The sequence below is a fragment of the Trichosurus vulpecula genome, chromosome 5, assembly GCF_011100635.1.
Source record: "Trichosurus vulpecula isolate mTriVul1 chromosome 5, mTriVul1.pri, whole genome shotgun sequence".
Taxonomy (NCBI): Eukaryota; Metazoa; Chordata; class Mammalia; order Diprotodontia; family Phalangeridae; genus Trichosurus; species Trichosurus vulpecula.
The window spans coordinates 225,318,116-225,344,722 of NC_050577.1; the positions used below are offsets into that span (position 1 = coordinate 225,318,116).

Sequence of the window (26,607 nt, forward strand, 5' to 3'; positions counted from 1 at the left end):
TAATTTATAATGTTCTAAAATGTTTATAGTAAATCCTGACATGGGAGGAACCTCCCTTTAATTTTTTTTTTCAAATATGTTTATTCTTCTATTGCTCTGATAGGAAATTGGGGAAGATGATGAATTGGGGATGTAACTTCATTCTATTCTACTTGGATATGAGAGTTAAATAATTAAGATTTTAGACTTCTGAGCGCTTAAACAAATCCCAGTGTCAGTGTGATGTACACAGTCATTAAGGAGATTGACTTTGTGGGTGATCAGAAAAAAAAAAGACACCAAATTAATTCTTGTTATTGAGTATCATTTTCCTTCAAAACAAGGCATTTTTGTTAAAGAGCTTCATATGAAGTATGGTTCCCATAATTATTCCAAGTTTTGTATGCTATTTTTCTTCGTCGTTCTGCCACCCTTTTGACCTCTGCAAATCACGTAACTTAACTGGATGGTTTCTCTTAGATGTTTTACTGGTACCTCAAACTGAACTGAATTTCTCCCATCAAAAATACTTCCTATTTTTCAGGCCCATCCCCTCAATAATATAGTACTCACATTGCTACCCACAAAACCTTCCTTCCTGATTCACTGCCCTGATTGTCTCTCTTCTATTCAAAAAGCCTGCACCTCCTGACAAAGGAGGAATCATCAAGTCTGTCACCAAAGGCATATGCTGCTCTCTAGCTCTCTCTCACTACTTCATTCTACATGGGCCGGCAATGGATTCACTTTGCTCTGATTTCTGTTCTTTGAGGCCCAACTTGGACATCATCTCCAGACTGGAAAAAGCCTGCCTTCACTAAGTTAAAAGTGATCTTAGCCATCCCTCAAGTTTCCGGCATATAGCACAGTCTGTTTGTATGTAGGATAAAGATTTTGGAATTTGAAGGGACCTTGAATGAGTTCCAAAAAAAATCAACCCTTTATCTGGCCTTTTGTAACAGCTTGCTATTTATTCTCCTTACCTTTAGTCTTAACACTCAACTAATCTATCCTTCAGATAATTGCCCCCCCAAGATCTGAGTGTGATCTCTGCCCCAAACTCATTAGATCCCTTTTGCCCTTCAGATAAAATATGAAATCCTTAACCTGGCTTCCCATCCTTCCAGTATCTTAACTATAGATTTTACTTTTTCGCATTATTCTACTTTGTGCATGCTGTTTTCCAACAAACTAAACTCCTAATTGTTTCCTGAATGTGACATTTTGTTTCTCACCTCCGTGAAGGCACAAGGACTGTGTCTAGTTCCTAGAACTCCTGCTGACTTTACAGGTTTCTGCCTTGCCTGGAGACTTAAACAGAGCTTCACAGTGAAGTGATTTCTGATTGCTCTTTCATTCCCTTCTCCCCCCTTCCTCTCACTATTAGAGTAGAAGTTCCTTGAGGGCAGCAATTATTTAACTTTATTGGGTTTTTTGGTACTCTCAGCTCCTTGCAGCATGCCTTTCATTTACCAGGCAATAATTATTCAAAAGAAATGTTTCATTAAATGGAGAAGTAGCCTCAGAATATAACATGTAAATGCTTTTTTTAAAGTTCTGATTGTTAACTAGCCAGAAACTGAATGTTTGGTATTGTGCAGCTGCACCCTTTTCTATTTTAGGTTAAAAAAAAAATAAAGCTGAATTACAATGTCATCATAGCAGCATATTCCATATAGGTGCTTGTGTTTTGGTTTAACATAATTCTTTACAAGAAATTACTTCATAAAGTTATGTGAACTTGAACATGTATGCTCCTTTTCTCTAGTGTGTTCAGGGTTGCTGATATGCCAAATTAAATAAAATGGGTTAAGATAGCAGTAGAAGAAGGTAGGCTTTTAGGTAGTAGCAAACCATTGATAAAACAAAAACCAAGGATTTCATATAGTATTCCTTAACAGGCCAAGTTACCTTATGTTTTGGTGTAAGCCATGTTATTTGATAGTGTGTAGTTAGCAATATTAAATATGACTGTGTAGTTTTCATTTTTGAAATCTAGTGATGAATTTGTAACTAAATTTATTTTTTTTTACTCTATAGAAAATGATGAAAGATAATAACCTAGTAAGACATCTGGATGCTTGTGAAACCATGGGAAATGCAACAGCCATTTGCTCAGATAAAACAGGGACACTGACCATGAATAGAATGACAGTTGTCCAAGCTTACATAAATGAAAAGCATTATAAAAAAGTTCCTGATCCTGATGCTATTCCAGCAAGCATTTTATCCTGTCTTGTAACTGGAATTTCTGTGAACTGTGCTTATACATCGAAAATTTTGGTAAGACTTATATGTGTGTGTGATTCTTAAAAATGAATTTTCAAATGTGTTACCAGGCCTAATGGTACAGACTAATGTCACATTTGCATATTTAATAGGATTATAAATGTAGTAGTGGAAGGGACCTTAGAAATCATTGAACCCTACTCCCTTAGTGGTAAATAAAATGCTGCCATAAAAACTTTATGGAATTGTCATCTAAATGTCTTGAGAACTTGATAGCCCTGCTTTCTTAAAATTTAAGGACAAGTAAATATGTAATGCATTCAGTAGTCTTTTGATAGATTTGTTCTCATAAATCAGAATGTATTTTCCATTATATACATCGCTAATTTCTCAACTTTTATTTTAACTTCACCTGCTTAAAAAAAAAATTTGTTTGATCGGTTTAATTTCTCGTCAGTTTTTTCCTAAATAGCTTTATGTAAAATTCAATTCTTATCTAAAAACTAAGATTTGTTGTTTTGTAAGAAAATTTTGTATCCAGCCAGAAGTAATTTATTTAAAAGAAAAAATGCATTAAAAGTTCACTATGACGATATTTGCTGTGTTGTTGGCTTAAATACAGACCTGTCTTAGACTTTATATCATCTCCATGAATGGGCCCTTCGACACTATAAACTACAAATAACACATCTTCCCAGGAAGTCATTGACTTAATAATGCAAAACACTCATTTACTTTTAAAACATTCTTTTTTCATATTATTTCCATATAAAAATGTAAACAAGGTTGATTATGAAGAGTGGGAGTGATAGACTAAAGTGCAAAAGAGGCATTCTACTCTCAGCCCTGACGCTTGCAGTTTCAGCTTCTAAAAATGAGTCTTAGTGAGGTGTTACTTTATTACCTGTCAAATTGTTTTACTAAATGTATTCCAAGTAAGATGCTTATCTTATGGACATGTAAATGAAATTTATTATGAATTTATAAATTTATATGGTATTCAGTAGCAGCTTTTGTATTCCCTGAACATTTGGTAGCTTTTTTGACATAGGCTTTTATTTTTTTTAAAAAATAATAACCTTTTACATTTCCTTCAGTAAAGAATATTTAATAAAGATATTTAATGACACTAGGTTCCGAATTTTTTTCTTCTCTTACAGCCACCAGAGAGAGAAGGTGGATTACCACGTCATGTTGGCAATAAAACTGAATGTGCCCTGTTGGGACTTGTTTTGGATTTAAAACGAGATTATCAGGATGTAAGGAATGAAATCCCTGAAGAAGCTCTGTACAAAGTCTACACATTTAACTCTGTTAGGAAATCCATGAGCACTGTCTTGAAGAATTCAGATGGAAGCTACAGGATATTCAGCAAGGGCGCATCAGAGATCATTCTTAAAAAGTAAGATCAGCACAGGATTAATCAGTTGCTGATAATGATGACATGATATAATGTGAATTACTGGGTTGGCATTGTATGTGCACATCAGTTATTTGATGAAACTACAAAGCTGTTACCTATGTCTCAATGTGTTGTTATTTACTGCATTTTGTAAGGTCCGGGTCCTCAATAATCCTGAGAGTGGCCCAAAACAGACTAAAATGTAACTGGGGAATATTTATAAAATAAATACAGTACCATATAGATAACATTACTAAGAAAGTCAATATGAACCCACAGAGATCTTTATGTACAATTTAGTGACTCCCATATGTATTTAAGTTTGACACCACTGATGTGTATTTTATAAATGCTTATATCTCTTTCTGATATGAAATGGAAGAGTTCAACCAGCATCACATTGGTGATCTCTTCTTAGACAACCACATTTGGAATTCACTTTTTTACCTAAGCTACTATTTGAAGATGTGGTAATAGAATTTAAGGCTACTGAGAAGATAATATAAACCTGACTCATTATTATGAAAGAAATATAAACTAGAGACTTTAAAGTTTTAAAGGTACTCTTGATCAATTTTCAGTAATACTTCAAAGAGGGGAAAAAATCAGTGTCATTACCAGAAAATCTACTGAGAAGATGTTGAAGTTACCAGTCTTTTGCCTATTTCTTTTCCTCTCTCTAAAATTTGAGGTTGTTTTGTCCATACATGTAAAAAGACTGAGACTGCTCCCAAACACTTAAAGAAACATCTTTAAGACATACAAAGTTGGAGAAGACTAGGCTATGTACATGCACACACACGTGCGCACACACTCCTGTTATAGCTATTGTTTGTTGATTGAAAAATCAACAAAATACAACTTTAAAGACTCTTCCAGAAAGATGTTTCCCAGGCATATGGTAAAGTCATACAAAATTCTATGACAAATGAAAGCATGGTGATATCCCCTCTTCCCCTCCCCTTTGATACTCTGCATCAGCATCAAATGAAGCATAAACCAGTAAGACATATGGTCAACATTTATTTACTGGAGTCGTGGAAAAAGACCTGAACTATGTCCACATAAATGAGGGCTCTCTCTATCAATGGAGACATTGCTTCACATGGTGCCTTGCTCATACACCAATCCATTAAGATTTTTATGGGAATTGGAGCTTAGGAGATAAGCCTAATAATTACTTGATATTTCTAGAGAGATTTGAAACTAGATTTGCATTCAGATCTTCCTAACCCCTAAATCTTCCAATGCTCTTACTGTTGAGCTTTTGTAACTGTATATAATAAATGTTTATTTAAGTCACATGTACTTGTATGCTCCTGTTTGGAGTAATACTGTGCTTATTTCATTTTGTCCTGAAGTCCCTCCAAGGCATCCTCAGGGAAATCTGTCATCACTTGAAAGGAATCAGCTTAGCCTTCTCCAATGGAAAATAGATTTGGATTGAAGCTGTGGGTGGAAGATATGGTATTTGCATGTGAGAAATTGGCACAAAAGACATCATCTTGGTATTGAATAGAAAGAACTCTAGACAGACTGACAGAGGACTTGGATTCTAATCTCTCCCTGATGTTGTCAGCCTCCATGGCATCCGCAAAGTGGGAATAACAGAGGCAACAAGATGTAATAGGTAGCAGACTGGCCTCAGGCAAACCCAGCTCCTGCTGCTTGCTAGCTGTGTGACTCTGGGTGACTTATTTATTTACCTGGAGTAATTCCCTCAATATTATAAGTTGTGGAGCTAGTGTCAGTCTGCATAGATAGAGAGAGTTCCCTCCCACCAATTAAATCACAGATGTGGGAAAACAAAAAAAGGACTTTATTGCCCAGAGTTGTTGAGATTTGTAAAAGACCTTTTATATTTTGTTTCATTTGATCAACTGATATGTATGACTGGGAAAGGAGGTGCTCTGGTCATGTAGTGTGAGGAGTGACAGCTGGATTGACAGCTTGAGTGTGGCACTCATGACCCAGAACTATCAAAAGGCCTCTAACATTTCCTACAGGAGCCACCCAGCATGAGGACTTTGAGGTGCTCTGATCGAGGGGGTGACTATTTGAATTACATCATCCAAATAAGTATTATTTCCGTTTTACTCATTTCCGTTTTAGCGTTGCATTAAAGTCAGTTCTTTGTGTGAGACAAATATGCCCATTTGACATAGACATTCGAAATGTTTCACAGAAAGCATGTTGTGTCTCTAGATTCTACATCTATATGTACAAATAAGCATACATAGATGTGCTTACCGTTATATGCTGTATAGAGATTTAAGAGGCAGTATGCCATAAAAACTCTGTAGAAATATTCATTCTGTTAAGCTGCTATGATAGAACACTGTAGCTAAGAGCTGTCATTAATAACAGTTGTCTTTGGACCCAAAATGATCACTCCCCTTTTGTACTTTTATATTTGGATCATTGAATGATTTTATATAATTCTTAGATCACATCAGGTCTGTTACAAGTTCCTGTTGCTTATATAAACATGTTTTTTCTTTTGTGTGGTGGGCTTATCTACTAGCATCTTATTTAAGTCATAGAAAATCACAAAGGGAAATGTGGTTTTCTTACTTACCAAACTGATGATTATTCCATTAATATCTTTGCTGCTAAATTTTGTAAAAAACCAGTTTTTCCTTTTGTGTTTTATACAAGTTGATATGAAGCATTTTTCTTTTAAGAATCTTCATAGGTGTTAATGTTGCAAGTTACAGGTTCAGCTACTTTTTTGGGGGGTTCTCATTCAAGATTATGGTTTACTGGTGAGTCTATTGAGAAAAAAACTGATAGAATTAAAAGACATTCTATCTATTTATTTATTTTTAAGCTAAAGGCTGCTAACATGTGCCCTGGGACACTTACATAATTTCCCCTCATATCTATACTGTCATCTAGGGACGGATATGATCCATTGTAGTAGTGGTACATGCACAAGTACTAACAAACATCAACCTTTCTAGATATCTAAAAGGACAGAATTTATAGCTTATAGCTTGTATTTTTAAAATTATTATAAATTCAGCACATTAGTTTCAGAGTAGTCCCATTTGACTGTACCTCCGTTTAAGTTTCTTTTCTGTTGGCATCATCTTCACTAGCCATCATCTCTCCCTCTCTCCCAAAACCTCGTCCTTCTCCTCCCCTGCTAAAATAAACCAATCCTTGTAACAGGTGAGCATAGATTAGCAAAACAAATTCACATGTTGTCTGTGTCCAAAAATATATGTCTCATTCTGTCTCTAGCCAATCACTGCTCTTACAGGATATTGATAACATGCTTTGTTGTTGGTCCTCATTGTATGGCTCATAGGCTTCAAGTGTTTCAAGGTTCTTTACAGTGAACAGCCCTTGTGGAATAAGGACCAGCTGCTACCAGCAGACAAGCAGCCTAACTGAAGCGGGAAGCCACCTTGAGGGAGAAAAAAGAGATGCCATGGCCCAGTTGAGTCACACCTCTACCACTAGTTTCCCTAGATCCCAATGGAGAGAGCCTTGGACCAAGAGGCCAAGAGCCCTCAGAGCAGTGTCCTCAAACTACAGTCTTTGCATCCATCCTAGCCCAGATAGCTATAATTGAGGAGAGCAAGCCTTCTGGGGAATAAACTCACCATCCTCAACACCACCACCAACAACCACCCATCAGTTGTCAATTGATGGGCAGGTAAGCCCAAGAGCAGCAGGATTAGCAACAGCCCTGCAGACCACTGGTCATGCCTTCTCTTTAAGAGAGTAACTTTTCTGGGAAGAGAGCCAGCCATCCCTGCAAATTGTTGACCATTTGCTACCAGTACAACAGGTAAGTTAGACTAGCTAAAGCCTCAGAGCATCCTAAGAGGAGAAACAGAAGGCAGCCTGTGCTAGGAACATCCAGCTGCTGCTGCCACCACCTCCCTTCAGACCCAAGGAGAGATGGACCAAGGCCCTGAGCCAAAGAGTTCTGGAGACCTCCTGCCTACTTGCAGCCCAGCCCCTGTAGACATCAGGTAGTCTGCCTTTTCAGGTGCCACAGGGCCTGCCTCCTCAGCATCCAGAGCTGCTGCATCTAGAGAAGAGAAAGTGGTCATTCTTGACTTCTGTGGTTTTATCAGTGGAAATAGCAATAAAGATAGCAGGATCTGTCTTGTCCTTCCACCTGAGGGATCATGGGGCCTTTGTGACTGACACCTCTATTTTTTTTTTCCTTTTAGAGAACAGGCAGAGACTGTCTTCCTTTTCTATTTAGAACCAACCCTAGCACTTAGCACAGTATTTTGTACATAGTATGTGCTTAATACATGCTTTTTTTTTATTTGTTCATTCTTTTCAGTGTTGTAGTCATATAAATTATTTACTTGGTTCTGCTCATTTCACTCTTCCCCAAGATTATCTGACTTTATCACTTTCATCATTTCTTTCATTGTGCTAATGAACTATTGTATATGTATACATAACTTGTTAAGCTATTCATTCCTTGAGGGTCATTCCCTAGGATTCGACAATCACATAGGCTCAAAGCCCTCAGTTCAGAAGGTTTCTAATAGGCAGAAGTCTGACTCTGGACATAAGCCCTGGCCTCTTGGTGATGAAAGTGAAAACCAGGAGACCAGAAACATGAAGGTAAAAGGGCAGAAGGGTCTTTTACTAGCCAGGCATTGGGCAGTGAAGGAAGAAGACTTTTTTGGGGATGTGCCTCCACTCTTGAAAGGCTGAGCACACTGAGCAGTGGTATTAGCCCAGGTTTTTCCAGGAGAGTCCATCCTGGATCCATCCCACCCAGCTCTGCATACCTCCTTCCTACTTTCTTGTCTTCCTTTCACTGGTTTTCGCTGCCACCCTCAAGAGCCCCTGGGTACCAGCTAGCCAGAAAGTTTGATAAAGGCCCCAGAGGGTATGACCCAGCCCCTCAGCAAACCAAGAATGAGCATCCTTACCTTATAGAGAATGGTTCTAGGTCATTCTGGGCCAGGTGGACCTGAAATCTCACCTGGCAATAGAATTCTCATCATCTTATGTTCTTTTCTGGATGACTTGAAAGTGAACAAGCACTCGCTGCTTCAATAAGGTACTGGGGAAAATAGAGCTGACTTAGATTGACAAGCATGGACAGTGAACAGTTGACTTGGCAATACTTGGTTTCTTATTGTTACTTGGGGCAGCTAGGTGGCATGGTGCATAGAGAACTGTGCCTGGAGTCAAGAAGATTGATCTTTCTCAGTTCAAATCTGGCCTCAGGCAAGTTATTGGCTGTGTGACCCTGGACAAGTCATTTGACCCTCTTTGCCTTAGTTTCCTCATGTATAAAATGAGCTGGAGAAGGAAATAGCAAACCACTCCAGTATCTCTGCCCAGAAAACCCCAAATGGGATCACAAAGAATTGGACATGACTGAAAATGACTGGACAACAACAAAACTTGGTTATAGTGAGGTGGGGGACACATCATTAAGAAGTGTCAGTGATATAAACAGAGCATCTCTTTTAGAAAAGAAACTTCATTTAAAAAAAACAAATGACCTAAACTGTATTGCTTAGAGAGCCTTGCAGAATCCCAGGCCCCAGAATATTTCAAGCATAATCCAGTTGAAACTAATTCCATAAAAGGGTAGAATTCCAGAGGTAGAAGGAGACCTTAGAGATGATCAGTTGATGGATGAAGAAGCTGAAATCTTGAGTGATTTGTCCCAAGGTCACATAACTAGTTAATGGCTTAACACACTCCTTAAAAAAATCTTTATTTGTGACCCTTTTACATTTCTTTGCAGATGCTTCAAAATCTTGAGTGCTAATGGTGAAGCAAAGGTATTCAGACCAAGAGACCGGGATGATATTGTTAAAACTGTGATTGAACCAATGGCATCCGAAGGACTAAGAACTATATGTCTTGCATTCAGAGATTTCCCAGCAGGAGAACCCGAACCAGAGTGGGATAATGAGAACGATATTGTCACAGGCCTAACATGCATTGCTGTTGTAGGGATAGAAGATCCTGTGAGACCTGAGGTAGAGAATGCTTCTGTCAGTTAACCTGTGTAGTGGTTTTGCCTTTTACGGGGACAATTAGCATAATTGAATAATTAATTTTTTTAAGTGAAGTTTAGGAGTGTAACTATTAAAAGCTCTTTTTGCTTTGGAGTTAGGCAAAGAATGGTTTAGAAATTGTTGGTAAAAAGTTCTGTCATTTAAAGATGTTCATATGTTTTCAAAGCATTAGGCAGATTGCTTCTTTTTGAGGTAATTGATGATATACATATACATATACTTACCACACTAAGGTTATTTCTTGTATTCATGGTCTTTGTTCCAAGGGTTACAAATACACATAGATACTATTGACTCTTTTCCCCTCCTACATCAGTTCTTTGTCAAGAAAAACCCATTCTGACTAATTCCTTCTCAGACTGAATTGAAAGCTTGTCAAGTTTTACAGGTAGAGGTGTTCTTTGCCTGCTTTGCCCTTTATAATGGTGGTGCACTGCTAATATGCTCTTCATATTAGGAGGGAGCATTGAAGTTTATTTGAATTTATTTAGCATTTCAGAATGAGCATTCTTCAGTTTTTTTACAGAGTATATTTTTAACATGAAAAGTTTTCTCCATTTGGATTTTCTGTTTTACTGTCTTAGAATATGAGAATTGGGTATGTTAGGTGAAATGAGAGGACAGTTCCAGTCTTCAGAAATGAATTATTAGATTTTAATTCCAAAGCTGTATCCTCCTTCCCTACCTATTCTTCTATTCTGGATGAAGTTACTACCAATGCAGTATTTTCTGAAGCAATGCAAGTTAATTGCATATTTTATCATTTTTTTTCATCATAGGTTATCAGGAGGGTAAATAAGCAACAACAACCTCCCCCCCCCAAAAAAAAATCATATATCTTCAGAAGCTAAATACAGATGACTGATTATCTGTTTTACTTTACATTTTATTTGCTTTACTGTATTATTCTACTTTACTGATGTGGATAATTGAATTTGAAAACTGCCAAAGATTAACCAGTATAACCGTTCACATACATAATATTGGCCTCTAAGCTAGAGCACAACTCATGGAAAATCCCTAGGAGTCAATCTGATTTTAAGTTTTAAATTTTATAAATCAGCTAAAATCAGGGCAAAGATCTTAAAGAACTAATTATTCTGTATTACAAAACCAAGGTTTATGTAGCAGTTAATTTTTAATTTTCATTATTTGAGTGACTGTTGGAGCAGCAGAGACTTTTTTTAGATAAATGAATTTTTGCTTAGGAAGTACAGCATCCTTCTGTACATATTTAATGTGGGTACGTGCATGTGAGCACACATGTACAATTGATATACACACATTTTGGTGCTTCTGTGGACCTGCTATCTCATGGAATTGGGTACTCCATATGATAGATTTGGCTACATGTATATGTAATGATGAGATTCTTCCATGCAAACTAGGTACCAGATGCAATAAGAAAATGCCAGCGGGCTGGAATTACTGTGCGGATGGTCACTGGTGATAATATTAATACTGCTCGTGCTATTGCTTCTAAATGTGGTATTTTGCATCCTGGGGAAGATTTCCTGTGCCTGGAAGGTAAAGATTTCAACAGAAGAATAAGGAATGAAAAAGGAGAGGTAGGTTGTTTGATTCCATCACTGCATTTATTCTTAATAATTTTCAGCTAAGAAAATACTAGTTAGCAAATATTTATTGCTACCTATGGGAAATACATTGTTCCAGGCACCACAGAGGTCAGAAAGATTATTGAGATGTATCTCTGTCCTCTAGCATCTTTTATGCTAATATTAAGGGGAGGTTAAACATGTATACAAACAATGATGTTTTCCCTGATACTCTAGCACAGGTGGGAAGGTCACCAGAGAGAGAATTCCAGTGCATTTGTGGGATCAGGGAAAAGGGGTATCATGGCAGAGGCATCTGAGTTTGACTAGAAAAGACATTTGGAATTTCATCTGCTAAACTGTGGAGGGATGGGAAGGGAAGAAGAAGAGGCATGAGACCAACAGCTAGGATTACTGCTTGGGGACAGATTGTCAAAGGCTACAAGGGCCAGGCTTGCAGAGATTGGACCTTACTCAATAGGTATTTGGAACAATGTGGTAGAAGCTTTTGAAGCTGAGAAATGAAGTGATCCAAGCTGTATTTTATTATTCAGGGAGTGGAATGGAAGGTAGATTGGAGGGGAGAAAAAAAAATGGGAGGCTGAATGGCCACTTACTAAGTTAGCATTGGCTAGTTTTAACCCTGACTAAATTTGCAGATTGAACAAGAACGCATAGACAAGATTTGGCCAAAGCTTCGAGTACTTGCTAGATCATCTCCCACTGACAAGCACACACTGGTTAAAGGTAATCAGGTTTTTTTTTTAATAAAAATGGTTAGCATTTCAAATGATTAAAGTACAGTATTTCCTTTTTTAAATCTTATTTAATATTTTATTTTTTCCCAATTACATGTAAATATAACTTTAACACTTTTTTAAAATTTTGAGTTTTAAAATTCCCTCCTTTCCCTCCTCCCCATTGAGAAAGGCAAGCAGTTTGATATAAGTTATACATGTATAGCCATGCAAAACACCGGTATTTCTTTAAATAGTAACTTTTTAGATACAAAGTACATTGCTGATTCTTATCTATAAAACTAATCTTTTTCTTTGCTGTCCAAAATAAACCAATTCATTGTCTTTGATAAACTGAATGCTATTGTTAATAGTAATCTTTAATTATGCAACTTTCTCTTAAAATGTGGTGTTAACCTTCTCAACTTTGATTTCAATTGCTTGGAATTTGTTTAGCATTTTGAGTTCTTTTAATCCGACAGCATAAAACATTTTGCACTATAGGCTACAAGACAATTACCTTGTGAAGTAAAGAAAATATTTTTTAAAGTACTAATTTTTGTTTCATTTTAGGTATAATTGACAGCACTGTCTCAGAACAGCGACAAGTTGTAGCTGTGACTGGTGATGGTACTAATGATGGCCCTGCACTAAAGAAAGCAGATGTTGGATTTGCTATGGTAGGAATTTAAAGGATGTTGATGTTGAAATGTAATATACTGGTTGGCATACTGGGTTATTTTTATTTTTTTATAGTTTTTTATTATTATTACAGTTATATTTTCTATTTATTATTTTTCTACCCCCTCCCCCACCTGAAAAATTAAAAATAAAATCCTTTTAACAAATAAGCATTGTCAGGCAAAATAGATCTTCCTATTGGCCTTGTCCAAAAATGTCTCTCATTCTACATATTAGTCATTTAATCCGTTAACATATGTATCAGATATCTGCTATATTCCAGGCACTGTGCTGAGCACTTGGGTTGCAAAAAAAGGCCCCAAAAAAAAAGTTCCTGCTCTCAAGCAGCTCGTAGTCTAATCAGGGAGACACCATGCAAACAACTCTGCACAAACACGATACGGGCAATAATATGTTGGGGTTAATGTCAGAGAGAAAGCACTGAGGTTAAGGAGCACTGGAAAAGATTTCTTCCAGGTGGCAGGATGTCAACAGCAGGCGGAGATGAGGGGGAGAATTCCAGGCATGGGGGACAGCCAGGGAAGATTCCTGCAGGCGGGAGAGAGAGTGTCCCATTTAAGGACCATCAAGAAACCAGTGTTTTTGGATCCCAGTGTAGGTGGAGGGAGGAAGAAGGTACAAGAAGACTGGAGAGGCAGGAAGGGGCTGGGTGACAAAGGGCTTTGAATGCCAAATGGGATTTGGTATTTAATCCTGAAGACGGTAGGGAGCCACTGGAACTATTGAAGAGGGAGATGATATGGCAAGAAGAGCACCCACCAGCAGTGAGGGGAATAACTCTTCATTCTCCGTCCTTTGCAGTCATGATTGATCCCTGTATTGCTGATCAGAGTTCTTGAGTCTTCCATGATTGTTCATTGTTATGAGGTTGAACTGTCTCTTCTTTTCACATCCTACTAGTATTCCATTTTACTCATAGCCATAATCTGGTCAGTACCTCCCCAATTGATGGACCCTCCCTGGGCTTCCTTTTCTTTGACACCTCAAAAAGAGCTCTGATAAATATTTTTTGTCCTCTTTTTTTAACCCCCTTGGGAGAATAGGCCTAGTACAGCTGGGTGTAAAAAGGTTATGCACAGTTCAGTAACTTGGGGAGCATAGTTGCCTTCTAAAAGGGCTGTTCTTCTTCACAGCTCCACAAACAGCATCAAATAGACCTGTTTTCCCACAGCCCCTCTAGTATTTTAAAACTCAGGAGTTGTTGTAGGAACAGAAGTAGAGGCAGGGATCCATGAGATGTAAAGGTTGAATTCACAGGATCATGTAGAGGGGGATCCTGAAGAGGTAGCTTGACAAAGGTCACCCAAGCACTAACTGGCAGAATCTGGAATCCAGTCAAGATCATCACCAATGCAGCACACTTTCCTTTTGTATTGTATATGTGAATGTGAGAGGAGGGAGACAGGACATTGTGATATTAACAGAAATCAGAGCAAAGCAGAGGTTTGCTACAGAGTCACAGGATGTTTGGGCCTCTGTGTTCCTCGAGTCTGGACCATCTCCCAAGAGGAATCTTGTGCAGCAGTTGATATAGGCATCCTGTAGGGGCTTTCTAGGCCATCTAATGTCTTTGTCAGGTTTTCACCATTTAACTGGTATGCCCGATTCACAAAACACTTTGTGTGCTGTGCTGCTTTCCTTAATAGGGAATTGCCGGAACCGATGTAGCGAAAGAAGCATCAGATATCATTCTCACCGATGACAACTTCACGAGCATTGTCAAAGCAGTCATGTGGGGACGAAACGTATATGACAGCATCTCCAAGTTCCTTCAGTTCCAGCTCACAGTCAATGTTGTGGCAGTGATTGTTGCCTTCACGGGAGCCTGTATCACTCAGGTTGGTGTTGAGGACAACTCAGGTTTTGGGGTTTTTCTTGGTTTTGTTCAGTTTTGGTTTGGAGGGCTTTTTTTTTTAAAAGAAAAAAGTACAATAACTATGATATCAGGTTTGATGCTGTGTTGCTTTTTACATTGTAAATACTGAAAAACGTCAACACACATTTCTCAGTCCCAGGATATTTCTGAATATCTATGAGGAAACCTATCTTTTTATAGGACTCGCCACTTAAGGCTGTGCAAATGCTGTGGGTAAATCTCATCATGGACACACTGGCATCCCTTGCTCTGGCAACTGAGCCACCTACTGAATCTCTCTTGCTTCGGAAACCTTATGGTAGAAATAAGCCTCTCATCTCTCGCACAATGATGAAGAATATCTTGGGTCACGCATTCTATCAACTTGTGGTAGTCTTTACACTCTTGTTTGCTGGTAAGATATTTAGCTCTAGCAAAGCTTCAGTTAACATATTCCTATTCCAACTTAATATCCCTGAAGTTTTTATGTAATAAACTTTCTAAGGCATTTAGCCCTAAAATTCCTGCTTTCCAGACAGCAGGTACTTTTTTAATGTTAACTTATCACTTTCTCCCTTGAGACCAAACAAAGGATTATTTATTAAAACAACTTCCACACCTAACTTAAATGCATGCAGTATGTTTTATGTGTTATTGCAAAATGCCAATTTTTTGTTATTTCAGGGGAAAAATTTTTCGATATTGACAGTGGAAGAAATGCCCCTTTGCATGCTCCACCTTCAGAACATTATACTATCGTGTTTAACACCTTTGTGCTCATGCAACTTTTCAATGAGATAAATGCCAGAAAAATTCATGGTGAAAGAAATGTGTTTGAAGGGATCTTCAATAATGCCATCTTCTGTACAATTGTTCTGGGCACTTTTGTGATACAGGTAGGTGACTGGGAAGAAAAATTGCAAATTTGCTTCTTGTGTCAGTGATGGCTGATTGATAGGCATGTACCGAAAAACGATTTTAGGTTTGCCATTGTAGAAATTTGACCTAATGTGAAATTCTGCATTTTTAAAAGTTGAGTCAGAGTTGTTTGGGTATTACAAATGCAAAATGAATCTTAATTCCAGTACTGACACTGTAGAAATACTTGATGCTCTCATTATGAAGTCTTGGCTTGATCATATGTTCTGGATCATCAGTATTTTTACCATTGTGGGCTTGCATTTTTGCTGTCTTCAACACCTTTAAGGTCATTTTTAAAGTTGTCAGTACATTTTACATTCTGAAATGCCATTATCAAAATAAGCCTTTTTAAGAAGGGGGAAATAAATGTTGTATTATATAAGTAGGCAAAATAGAAACCTTCCCCATTTTTCAGAGGAAAATGTCAGATGACTTTGTGTGTAAGGGATATCATTTACTGGTACAGATTTATGTATGTCTTTATGTAGCATTTGGCCCTGTGGCATTTTTTGCAAATGATTGCAAGATCTGTTTTATAGATGACAGAATCTGGGACCAGGACAGATATTAAGTGAATTGTGCATGATCACACAGGAAGTCAGTGAACACAGTAAGATTTAGAATTAAAAAGTGAGCCTTTTCAGCAATAGAACCAGACTTCTTAAGTATTCTCAGTGATTACCAATTATACTAAGTAATTAAAAATAAAGATTTTAAAATTTTTGACCATTTATATACTTTTGTACTTTGGGCACTGGAAAATAACTTTATGCAACCCTATTTAATATTAACTTGGGCTTGTATCGATCAACATGGAAGAGATGCTACTTCTTTGCAAAAACATTTCCATGAAAATATTTCCTTATAAGCTTTTGAAAAATCCATGTCCACATCATCATAAAATTTGAACTTAAGTTTCTGACATAACAAAAATTTTATATTTAAATTTGTCAAACTTTAATTTTTTTTTAAATTTGTTGTTATCATAAGAACTATGAGATTCAAATGTGTATGTATGCCATGGAGAAAACCTGGTATCTTTCCAGCTGCAGTCAGTATATACTGTGCCAAAACATACCAAAATCTAAAACAAGCCCCAAATGTACTCATAAAGTCACTTTTTAAAATGAGGTTCATTTCTTCTGCCCTTAATCAGCTGTGCAATAAAAAAAAAAAAAACCACAATGCTATGGCAGTTGTGGTTCAGTATATATAGCACTGGGCCTGGAGCCAGAAGACCTGGGTTCAAATTCTGGCCTAGCCACTTAGGAGCCATGTGACCTTTGGCAAGACACTTAGCCCCTCTGAACCTCAGCTATAAAATGAGGATGAGAATACTTGTACTGTATACCTCTCTTGGTTTTAGGTAAGCTCTTTGTAAATTTGGTGCTTCTCCCTGCCTTCCCAGGGGCACTATGAGGATCACATGAGATGGTATTGGGCATAAGGTTCTTTGGAACTATAAAAGGGCTACAGAAATAATCGTAAGTCACTTAACCTCTGGAAGCCTCCCCAGGACATGGAGCCTCCCATATTGGGAGTTTCTATACCATTGAAATTATATGCCCCTTTGACATATTCTAACACTTAAATGAGTTGTTTTTTAATGAACAACTATAAAAATTATATTTTAATCTTTTTCTTACATACTTTAATATGTTTAATCTATAAACATAGCTATTTCTTTGTATGCTTTATTAATTTAAAAAAAACTTCAATAGAAAAAAATACAACGTTAAGTTTAAGTACCACAAATGGAAGAAAGGGTTGCTGTTTAGGATTTTGGGTTGTATTCATCAATCCAGTCTTGATTTAATTACTAAGAATTAGGTTTTCATTTCTTTCTAAACATTTATTAAAATAGCCGTGTAACTCAGTGAGAAAGCATTATCACCGATCAGTATCCAGTACAAATATTAAAACTACATCAGTAACAATGTAGACCACTTTGTTATAATTAAGATATTATTTAGAAAGATTTTAAGAAAAGTTTTTTTCAGTTTAGAATTACAAAATGATAAAAATGGTACTTTTTTTTAACAAAAGATGCTAATAGAAGAAAAGCAATTATTTATTTTAAGGAGTTAAATATTCCTTTAAGAAGAGAACTGTTATTATTAAATGAATTTACTCTGATTGCTCCCCCAGATAATAATTGTGCAGTTTGGTGGAAAACCTTTCAGCTGTTCAGAACTTTCAATAGAACAGTGGCTGTGGTCAATATTCCTAGGAATGGGAACATTACTCTGGGGCCAGGTAAAAATCTAATTTTATTTGTATGAGATTTAAAATCACTTGAAATTTTTTTTGCTAGTGTTTTTTTTTAATTGACTATGTACTACTTGGTTCCAGGTAGGTGTCATTCTGGGAATCTGTTTCAGAAAGATTTAAGGTCTATTTCAGTCTCTCACTTTGTGTTCACAATGAATATGCCTATGTAGGGACTGGACCTGATTTCATTGGTGTGGGGAACTCTGCAGATAACGAAATCCTCTACCAATGCAGGTCAGCCCATTCTCTGCCACTTCTAGGGGAGAGAGAGAAGTTGTGATTTGCCGGAGACCAGCTTGTGTCCAAGGCTGGCTCTCCAGTCATTAGGCCACACTGCTGCATGAATTTATCTATATTTTTAAAAACTTTCTGGGCTTCTCTTGTGAGAAGCTCAAAGTAATCTATGGAACAAGCCTTATTGAATATCATTGAAAATGAGCTCCTGGGTACCTATAATACTCAAACTGCTGAATTATTTTGTTTCAATGCCTTTTTTTTTCCTATTCATTTATGGAAGTAGTGATGAATACAGAAATAATGTTTAGGTCTTATCTAAACCAAAAAGAAATGGAATTTCTCTTTTATTTGAAACAAAATAAGATGTTATAGTATATTTGTGAAGTTTGGAACCAGACTTAAATGCTCAGTTAAGTAAAATATTAAACATGTAACCACATTTCTATCCATGTACAAACAGAAAACAGTAAATATTTCTAATTAATGATTAACTTATAACTTAATTGATAGGATCCTAGTAAGATCCTAATAAGAGTACTTCCTAATGTAATTTGTTGTTTTAAAAGCATCTCCTATGTAAAGTTGACCAGTTTAATTATGTACTTGAGTTATTCTTAGAGATCTTCCCCCTACTTCATAGCTCATTTCAACAATTCCAACTAGCCGTTTAAAATTCCTTAAAGAAGCTGGTCATGGAACACAGAAAGAAGAAATACCTGAGGAAGAATTAGCTGAAGATGTTGAAGAGATTGATCATGCTGAGCGAGAGTTACGTCGGGGACAGATCTTGTGGTTTAGGGGTCTGAACCGAATACAAACTCAGGTATGGGCTGGGAGGAGAGCTATGGGATGCTAGGGATAGCTTTGGGCTGTTCTCCTTGGGGGAGGGGATTAGAATATGCCCTTCACTCACTCTGACCTTCCCAAGCCATGGGACTTAGGCCTTTGAAGAATAGTCTAAGATGACTGAAATGTACTTGCTGGTGTGCAGTTGTCTCTATCCCTCACGCTCCTTTATTTTTTCATTTTCTTCTCCAAATGCTACTCTTGCCTATTTGCTCTATAAAAAGTGCCTTTTTCTTTACTTTTTGTGTGTTTATAGATGGGAAGGTCCTTTCTCTTGTTCTCTCTCTCTCTCTCTCTTGCTGAGCAAGCTATCACAATCTCTGATTCCTTGCAGATGGATGTAGTGAATGCTTTCCAGAGTGGAAGTACCATTCAGGGGGCTCTAAGGCGGCAACCCTCCATCGCCAGCCAGCACCATGATGTAACAAATATTTCTACCCCTACACATGTAGTGTTTTCCTCTACTACCGCTTCTACTACTGTGGGGTGTGAGTGTGTGTTCCTAAGTGCATGAAATTAACATTTCCTCCTTCACACACCTGACGTTTCTCATTTTCTCCTTAATGTTTAAACTCATTGTTCAGGCCTTTCATAAAGCTTTTTTTTTTTCATAAAGTGGTTTGAGACCTCAAGGTTTTTTGTTTTGTTTGTTTTTGGAGGGGGTGGCAATTTTTCCATTTTTTTGATGACTTAGATAAAACAATTACAACCAAATGTAAGACTGGGTATGAACTTGTGAATTTCCCTATGTGCTGATCTTTGCTTTATTCACATAGGGAATGATTTGGGAGTATAAAGATAGTAAAACTGCTATAAGTGTTTGAGTATATGCCTTTAAACATGTTTATACTGCACTGTTCCCAGAAGCATATAATCTGAAACTGATCCCACTGTTCCAAGAAAGAGCATTTTAAAAATTGAAAATGAATGGGATCTTTTTTAAGTTGCTCAGTTTGGGAGTAAGAGCCCTGAGCTAACTAGAATAAAGGAGAGCCAATTGAATGAGTGGCTTCTGAAACTATTCTTGTTGGGTCTGTTCGAGGTATTTTTATGTGTCCCTAAACTTCAGGGTTCTGTGGTATTGATATGTTTATTTCATTCCAATGATCTTATTTAAAGTCATTTCGAATGATTAAATAGACTAGTAATGTTCATTTAATTCAGCAAGGTTAAAATGTGGGGAAATTTTATGGACTATTCACTGACAATTACATTTCTGTAATTTGCATTTATTGAGCTGTATTAACAGGTGTTTTTCTCCCCCCAGGATTTCAGAAAGTACCAAGCTCTTAAAAGTCTTGTGATTTAATTATTTCACCTTCACAGTGAATTCCTGGTATCCAGATATCATGGTGGATCATCCTCAAGATACTGGGAAACTGAGTATCTCACAAATATTTAGTACCCTCCTCACTCACTCACACCCCAAGAAAGTTGTTGACCTCAGCTCAATCTGGGGCAAAAATGTATTTACCTTTTGCCAAAGGGCTGGAAACACTAGAGGCAGGGAGGTGAAAACTAATGATGAGTTGAAGAGATTTTTCTGTTTGAGCACTATACATTTAAATGTTCTCCCTCTTGGTATTAGCAGAGCTCAGAAGTACTTCTGGAAGTCAGTGGGAGGAGGGACATAGTAGTACCTTGGCTGGCACTTGATGCTCACTCAAACTGCTTCATATATATTGTCTCATTGCAGGATAATACTGTTATTCCTCCATTTATTATTGAGAGGAAACTGAAGCAAAGTGAGATTCAATGACTGTTCAGTCACAAAGCTAACAAGAGCCAGGATCCAAACCTAAGCCCCCACACCCACTTTGCACTGTATCAGGCTGCCACCCTGTGGGGTCTTGTGTCCTTCCCTTGGTAGGAGTATTTATGTTAGGAGATTCCATGTAAATAATTCTCTCTCCTATGACAAGAAAACCATTTTTAACCTCTTTTGTTTGGGAGCGTTGTGAAGATTGGCCTTCTCAGAAAGAATTTAGTGATAACAGTGTAACTTCTGAGACTAAATACAATTAAGATTTCATCAGCTAGCATAATTTAAAGTGACAAAGCTTTTCCACATTTTTTTTCCTTTGAAATTCATTCCATTCTTAGAAATAAAGTCTTAGAAGCATCGACTTTAGTAGGCCACTTAGTCCAAGGGATCTAAATGTCCTCAACAGTACCTTCAGCTACAAGTTTAGCACATCTGTTTCCCAATACAGGCTCCTTCCTACTTTTTCCAGCAGTGCCTATCACTAAGTGTTCTTACTCAAAGTTTATTTTTTATATTCTTCCAGCATAAACAAACTCGAGGACTATAGGACTTTCATCCAGTCAAGTAAAATAAAGTTTTCCTAGATTGCTGCCTCTTGAGTGTTTCATTGTAAGAAATCTAGATCCCATTCACTTTGGTTCAGAAATAAGGCTGATTTTTAACATTTCTGTAGCACCTAAATGTGCTAAGTATTTGATATACATTTGGGCTGCTAAGATGGGCTGCTAAAACTCTTTTATGATAAATGACAACATCTTTTATCAGTGCATTCTCAAAGATCTTTAGCAGTTCAGGAATTTCTCTAGGGGGCCAGTAAGCCAACTCTTGTGTGCTTTTTTTTTTTTTAAGTTTCCACCTCAGGCCTTCTATTTGGCTTCTATCTCTTCTGTTAAAAAGAATGATCTTCAAACTAGAAAGAGGCAAGCATAAATGGTGAAGAGAGAATGGAAATCCAAGGTAGATGAGGAAGTAGTAAGAGAACTGCTTCCAAGGAATCCATCCTAAAGGTCTGATTGCTCACCTGCTTGAGTATGCTGTGAAAAACTGGGGAAACTCAAAAGCTTCCAAGAGATTAGACACAGGCAAATGCCACCTTTGAAAGAGGTGGAAAAAAGAAGGGAGATTATAGAAACAGGACCACTGACTGACCTTTGACATTAGGCAAAATTCTAAATAGTGATTTCTCAGCACTTAGTGAAACAATGATGAGTGGGAATTTGCACAAGTTTACCAAAGATTTAAACTGACTTTGCTTTTTTTTTATAGGAGAGACCAAGACATTGCTGTAAATACCTCTAGGTTTTTAGCTTCATATTTATCTTTTATGATATTCTTTTATGATTCAATAGGGACTGGTTAACTGTAATTTAATTGGATTCACACCTGATTGGCCACATTCATAAATTATAGATCATTCTTAATCGATAAGGAGCTCATTAATACCTTGCCACAGGGCTCTCTTTTGTTTAACAATTTTACCTGTGACTTGAAAGACTCAAAGAGGTATGTTTTGCTGATGACACAGAGATGAGAGAGATGGCTAATGTACTTGGTGACAAAATTAGGATCCAAGATGATCTTGGCAGGCTGGGGAAAGAGACCCAAACCAACAAGAAGAAACTGAATAGAGATAAAAAGCACTATGCTCTAGAGGATTTAAGAGCCCTGGTTTAACTGGCCCAGTTGGTGAGAAGTTGAGAGTTTTCATTGTCTTTGAGCTCAGCATGACATGTTGGCAGTGACATCACTCCCACAATAACATGAGAAACACGGCCTTCCTATGAAGAGAACCCTACACTCATCTCTGTCTTTGTGCCAGTGGCCTGGGCCATCAAGGGCTGCGCCTTGCCATCTGGAAAGGACTGGCAGAGTTAGGCTTGGAGGATCTCATCCCCAAAATTCTGGCTGTTAGGTGAATTCAGGGGTGAGGGGGTGAGGAGGGAGAGGCACAGCATCTGGTGAAGGCTCCTTATGATGCTTGAAGGATTGCAACCTGCATTAATGGAAGCATAGCATGTGGGTGAAATCATGCACATCTTCAAATGTTAAAGTTAAAAGTGGTGACCAGATGAAAGGAACTAATGATTGGGCTATACTTGATTGCTCTTTGTGCAACATTTGGAGGGAAAACAAGGTAGACAAACACTTAGGAAATAGACTTCTGTTCTGATAAGCATGGCTACCAAGTAAATATGTACCCAGTTTTTTCCATTGATGATCATGAAATGGGAAAATGTTCCCATAGAAAATATCTGTAATAAGACTGGAAGTTTTGGTAACTTTTGATGACATGGTGGTTAAGGCAGTGACCTGGCCTATGACATGCTAGGTGGCATAGCCTTTAAATTGCTTCATTTCAACATAAGAATTTCCTTCCCAGCCTTGTTAGAGACTTTCCAGTCCATAAGCATTTCTAATGCTCTTCTCTGTCAGCCATTCTCACTGATAAGTTGGATTCAGACACTATGCTTGGCCATACTGGCATACTTTTCATTACACAGTATATTCCACTCAAAAAATTCCTTACTTGCAAGGCATCATCAAGGCTCTATAAAAGAAATGCCATAATTGGTGCTTGAAATGTAGCATTATGTAAAATAAGTCTGCTTTTCAAGGGGAAGCTTAAACAACAAATTCTAGTCTTCTTTTCCAATCCCTGGAAGTACAAAGAATATAGCCAAGGATAAATGCATTGAGTCTATCTTGAAGGAATTAGTAAATTTCAAACTATAAACTTGTTCCAGTGATCAATATTTTTTTTAATGAACTGAACATTAAGTTTTATTTATAATTAACTTTAATTTTTAGGTCTCCCTTTTTGCCTTATATTTTTATGCTGTGTATAAGATTGTAGGGTTTTTCCTCCATTTTCTTGTCTTTATATAAATGTTCTTAATAATCATAACAGCTAATATTTCTATAGCACCTAGTATGTGCAAGGCAGTGTGCTAAGCATTTTATAATTATTAGTCCATTTAGCTTTACCAAAGGGTGTAATGCACAAACTGCTTGGATGTGGCGTTGGAAGAAAGGTCCAAGACTGAGTTCTTGTTGGTATTACGAGGCTCAGAATTTCCACCAGTCTTAACCCAGATTAGAAATGTAAGCTGAGTGTACACTGTGCTACCTTGCACTCAGTGGTACACAGTTGTACTAAATCAAAATATACTGCAGGTTACTATGTTTGCCACCTGGGATATATATATATGTTTGTAATTATTATCCTTATTCATTTTGGAAACAAATTGTCGCATATTTGTGCATGCACATCTTAGAAGAAACAAAATATACACACATCAGCTACAGAATAATTTATAAAGCAATAAACACAAATGTAATTTGATACAGTATTGTATATTTAATTGTTGAAACTACATGGAGTATTGTACCTATTCACAGTTAACAGAATTGTACCTAATTTGGGGAGGAGAATTTTGAGCCCTAGAAAGGTTGCATATACCTTTTAAACTAGGTTGCCTTCATTTAAAATATAATGAAAAGTAAAATGTCTGAAAAATTTTTTTTCATTGAAAGCCACACTGAGACTTGGCTAATAAGATGATCTAACTTATATAATGAGAATTTTGCTAAATCTGTCACTTAGTTTGTAGCATAATTTACCATCTTTTGAGTTAAATGAAAGAACTGATAGAAAAGTTTACATACTTATTGTTCTTAAAAGGGTGATTTGCTAAAGAAACCACAGTGCCTTTTACGTTAATTTTTTTCTCCCCTATGATATATTTGATGTTTAGGATGTGTTTCTTGAATAGAATATTCACACTCATTAGGGAAATGGGCATATACTCAAATATTTATATCTGTTAATGTGGCATAATTTGCAATATTTAAAGGGATTTGTTTTTTTTTTTAAATTAAGGGCATAGAGGAATAGTTGTCAATTCATTGTTGCATTCAGCTTATATTTGCTTGGCTTTTTCATAGTTGGTGCCCCCCCAATTCCTAGCATGATAAATAGTAACCCTTTGTGCTTGAGTTTGTTCAGCATTTTCTGATTGGTTCCCAATAAACATTGTAATAAAAATGGGCTAAGCTTATGTATAGTTAAGTTTTTGTTGTGCTTTTTTTTTTAAATCTCTTATTTAAATGGCTTCATTTTGATGTTGACTTTTAAAGTCTTAGCCATTGGCCAATGATGTGATTATTTTAACACAACGTTAAACTCTAGACATCTTGATTGTTAGAGTGTGTAGTTTTGTTGTTCTTGCAGTGTCTTACTAAAATGTTTGGTTTTTTTACAGTGTTATTGCAAGTCCCACTGCACATTACATGCAAATATGACTCACTCATACCTTGCTGTTTGTGGATTCAGACTCATAAATAAGCCATCTTCAGTGGCAGCCCAACTGTGATCCTCTAATACCGTTCTCCCTTTGCTCTCCTTGCAGATTCGAGTGGTGAATGCATTTCGTAGTTCTTTGTATGAAGGGCTAGAAAAACCGGAGTCACGAAGTTCAATTCACAACTTTATGACGCATCCTGAGTTTAGGATAGAGGACTCTGAGCCTCACATTCCCCTTATTGATGACACTGATGCTGAAGATGATGCCCCCACAAAGCGTAACTCGAGTCCTCCACCCTCTCCCAACAAAAATAATAATGCCATGGACAGCGGAATTCATCTTATAATAGAAATGAACAAGTCTGCTACCTCTTCATCCCCAGGAAGCCCACTACATAGCTTGGAAACATCACTCTGATCGTAAGCTGAATGTTAACACACTAGCTGCATTGTAAAGAAACCAATTGAAACTGGGTCTTTTCACACATTGTGATGGACAAGATAGTATTCTTGTCTTGGACTTCAACAGAAGACATACTTGTACGAATGTAGATTTATTTTTTTAAAACAAAAAAGCTTTCCGCCAGACTTTGAGGGTGCTTTTTGGGGGGTGGGGAGTAATGAACTCTGACTGATAAACAGTAACTCGGCATAAGTGACCTGTGGATCATCGATGATACTTAAGAATGGTCCTGAACGTGTGTTTAGCAAAGCTTTAGTTTCTCTTGATCCTTGAAGGGGGTGAGGGAGGAGGAAAGCTGAGAAAGACAATGGAGCCCTGGATCATTGAATTGATACTTTAATTTCTGCTGTTGGCTGTTAATAATTTGGATTATTTATGTTTATAAATGATACAGATCTGTTTACAAGGTTTGTAGATACTTTTATTGTTCCTGTTCATAGATGGGAAGCTTCCTTATAACTGATGCAGAGAAAAATTAGTCCTTCAAATACTGCTGTATTTTCAGGAAAAAGGGTGTTTCTATTGAAACTGTACTAAATTTTTGCCTACAATTTACCTTGTTAAATATTGTAGATAAATTGCTAATACTGATAGCCAAATAGATAACACTAATGCTTTGTGAAAACATGAGCAGCGGTGTCCTAATGAAGTTATGGCCTCTGTCCTAATTAGTTTCTTAAATACATTTACTACTTAATGGTTTTGAAAACAACTGTTTAATTTTTAAAAATTTTGAAAAACTTGCTAAATAACTTTTTGTTCAGAATTTAGTAGATTGTTTAATGCGGGACATCAATTACGTAATGAAAGTTGCTTGAAATGCTTTTGTTATTTCAGGCAAATTGAATTAAATCAAAATACAACAAAACCTTAGTCCTTTTTGTTTTTGTCTAAACCTGTTAGTTTAGTGATGTCTTGGTGAATTGTGAGTGAACTGTGTTGATTTTTCTAATAAATCTTAAGAAACCTTCATACGGCATGAGGGCTGTTGGCATTTTGAAAAAAAAGGTTAGTAGTAACATACATGTTTTCCTTTTGTTTTTGAAACCTGTTTGTAAACATAAATAAACACGCCCTTTTATTAAGTAAATATGTAGCAATGTTTTTTTACAAAATTTTCAGCTTTTTTACAGGAACAGTTCCGAAAAGTCAGTGCTTCAGAGTGATTCATTAACCTCGTTGACATAATATCACTATGGTAGCAGCCAGCAGCCCTGTGAAGTACTGAGTGGTAAGCACATACCAGAGTCTAAGGAAGAAAAGGTGTATACAGTTCATCATTTGACATGATTTTTTGAAAATTCATTTTATCTAAAATCAG

General features: G+C 36.9%; 1 protein-coding gene across 4 annotated transcripts in view; it reads left to right on the forward strand.

The window, feature by feature from the left end:
• ATP2B1 (ATPase plasma membrane Ca2+ transporting 1) overlaps positions 1–26,371 on the forward strand; it is a 134,429-nt gene extending 108,058 nt beyond the window's left edge. For 2 of the 4 annotated variants that reach the window (XM_036761966.1, XM_036761967.1), the window contains exons 10-22: positions 2,020–2,262; positions 3,369–3,610; positions 9,354–9,591; positions 11,019–11,198; positions 11,846–11,933; positions 12,497–12,603; positions 14,272–14,463; positions 14,682–14,895; positions 15,165–15,376; positions 17,550–17,657; positions 18,550–18,732; positions 19,090–19,176; positions 24,930–26,371. In XM_036761966.1, the coding sequence (XP_036617861.1) occupies positions 2,020–2,262; positions 3,369–3,610; positions 9,354–9,591; positions 11,019–11,198; positions 11,846–11,933; positions 12,497–12,603; positions 14,272–14,463; positions 14,682–14,895; positions 15,165–15,376; positions 17,550–17,657; positions 18,550–18,732; positions 19,090–19,176; positions 24,930–25,241 (2,406 nt within the window). In that variant the 3' untranslated portion in view covers positions 25,242–26,371. Of the gene's footprint in view, positions 1–2,019; positions 2,263–3,368; positions 3,611–9,353; positions 9,592–11,018; positions 11,199–11,845; positions 11,934–12,496; positions 12,604–14,271; positions 14,464–14,681; positions 14,896–15,164; positions 15,377–17,549; positions 17,658–18,549; positions 18,733–19,089; positions 19,244–24,929 lie in introns of all 4 variants that reach the window. The other 2 variants (XM_036761969.1, XM_036761968.1) reach the window with 2 other exon arrangements.
• The last annotated feature ends 236 nt before the right edge of the window (positions 26,372–26,607 follow it).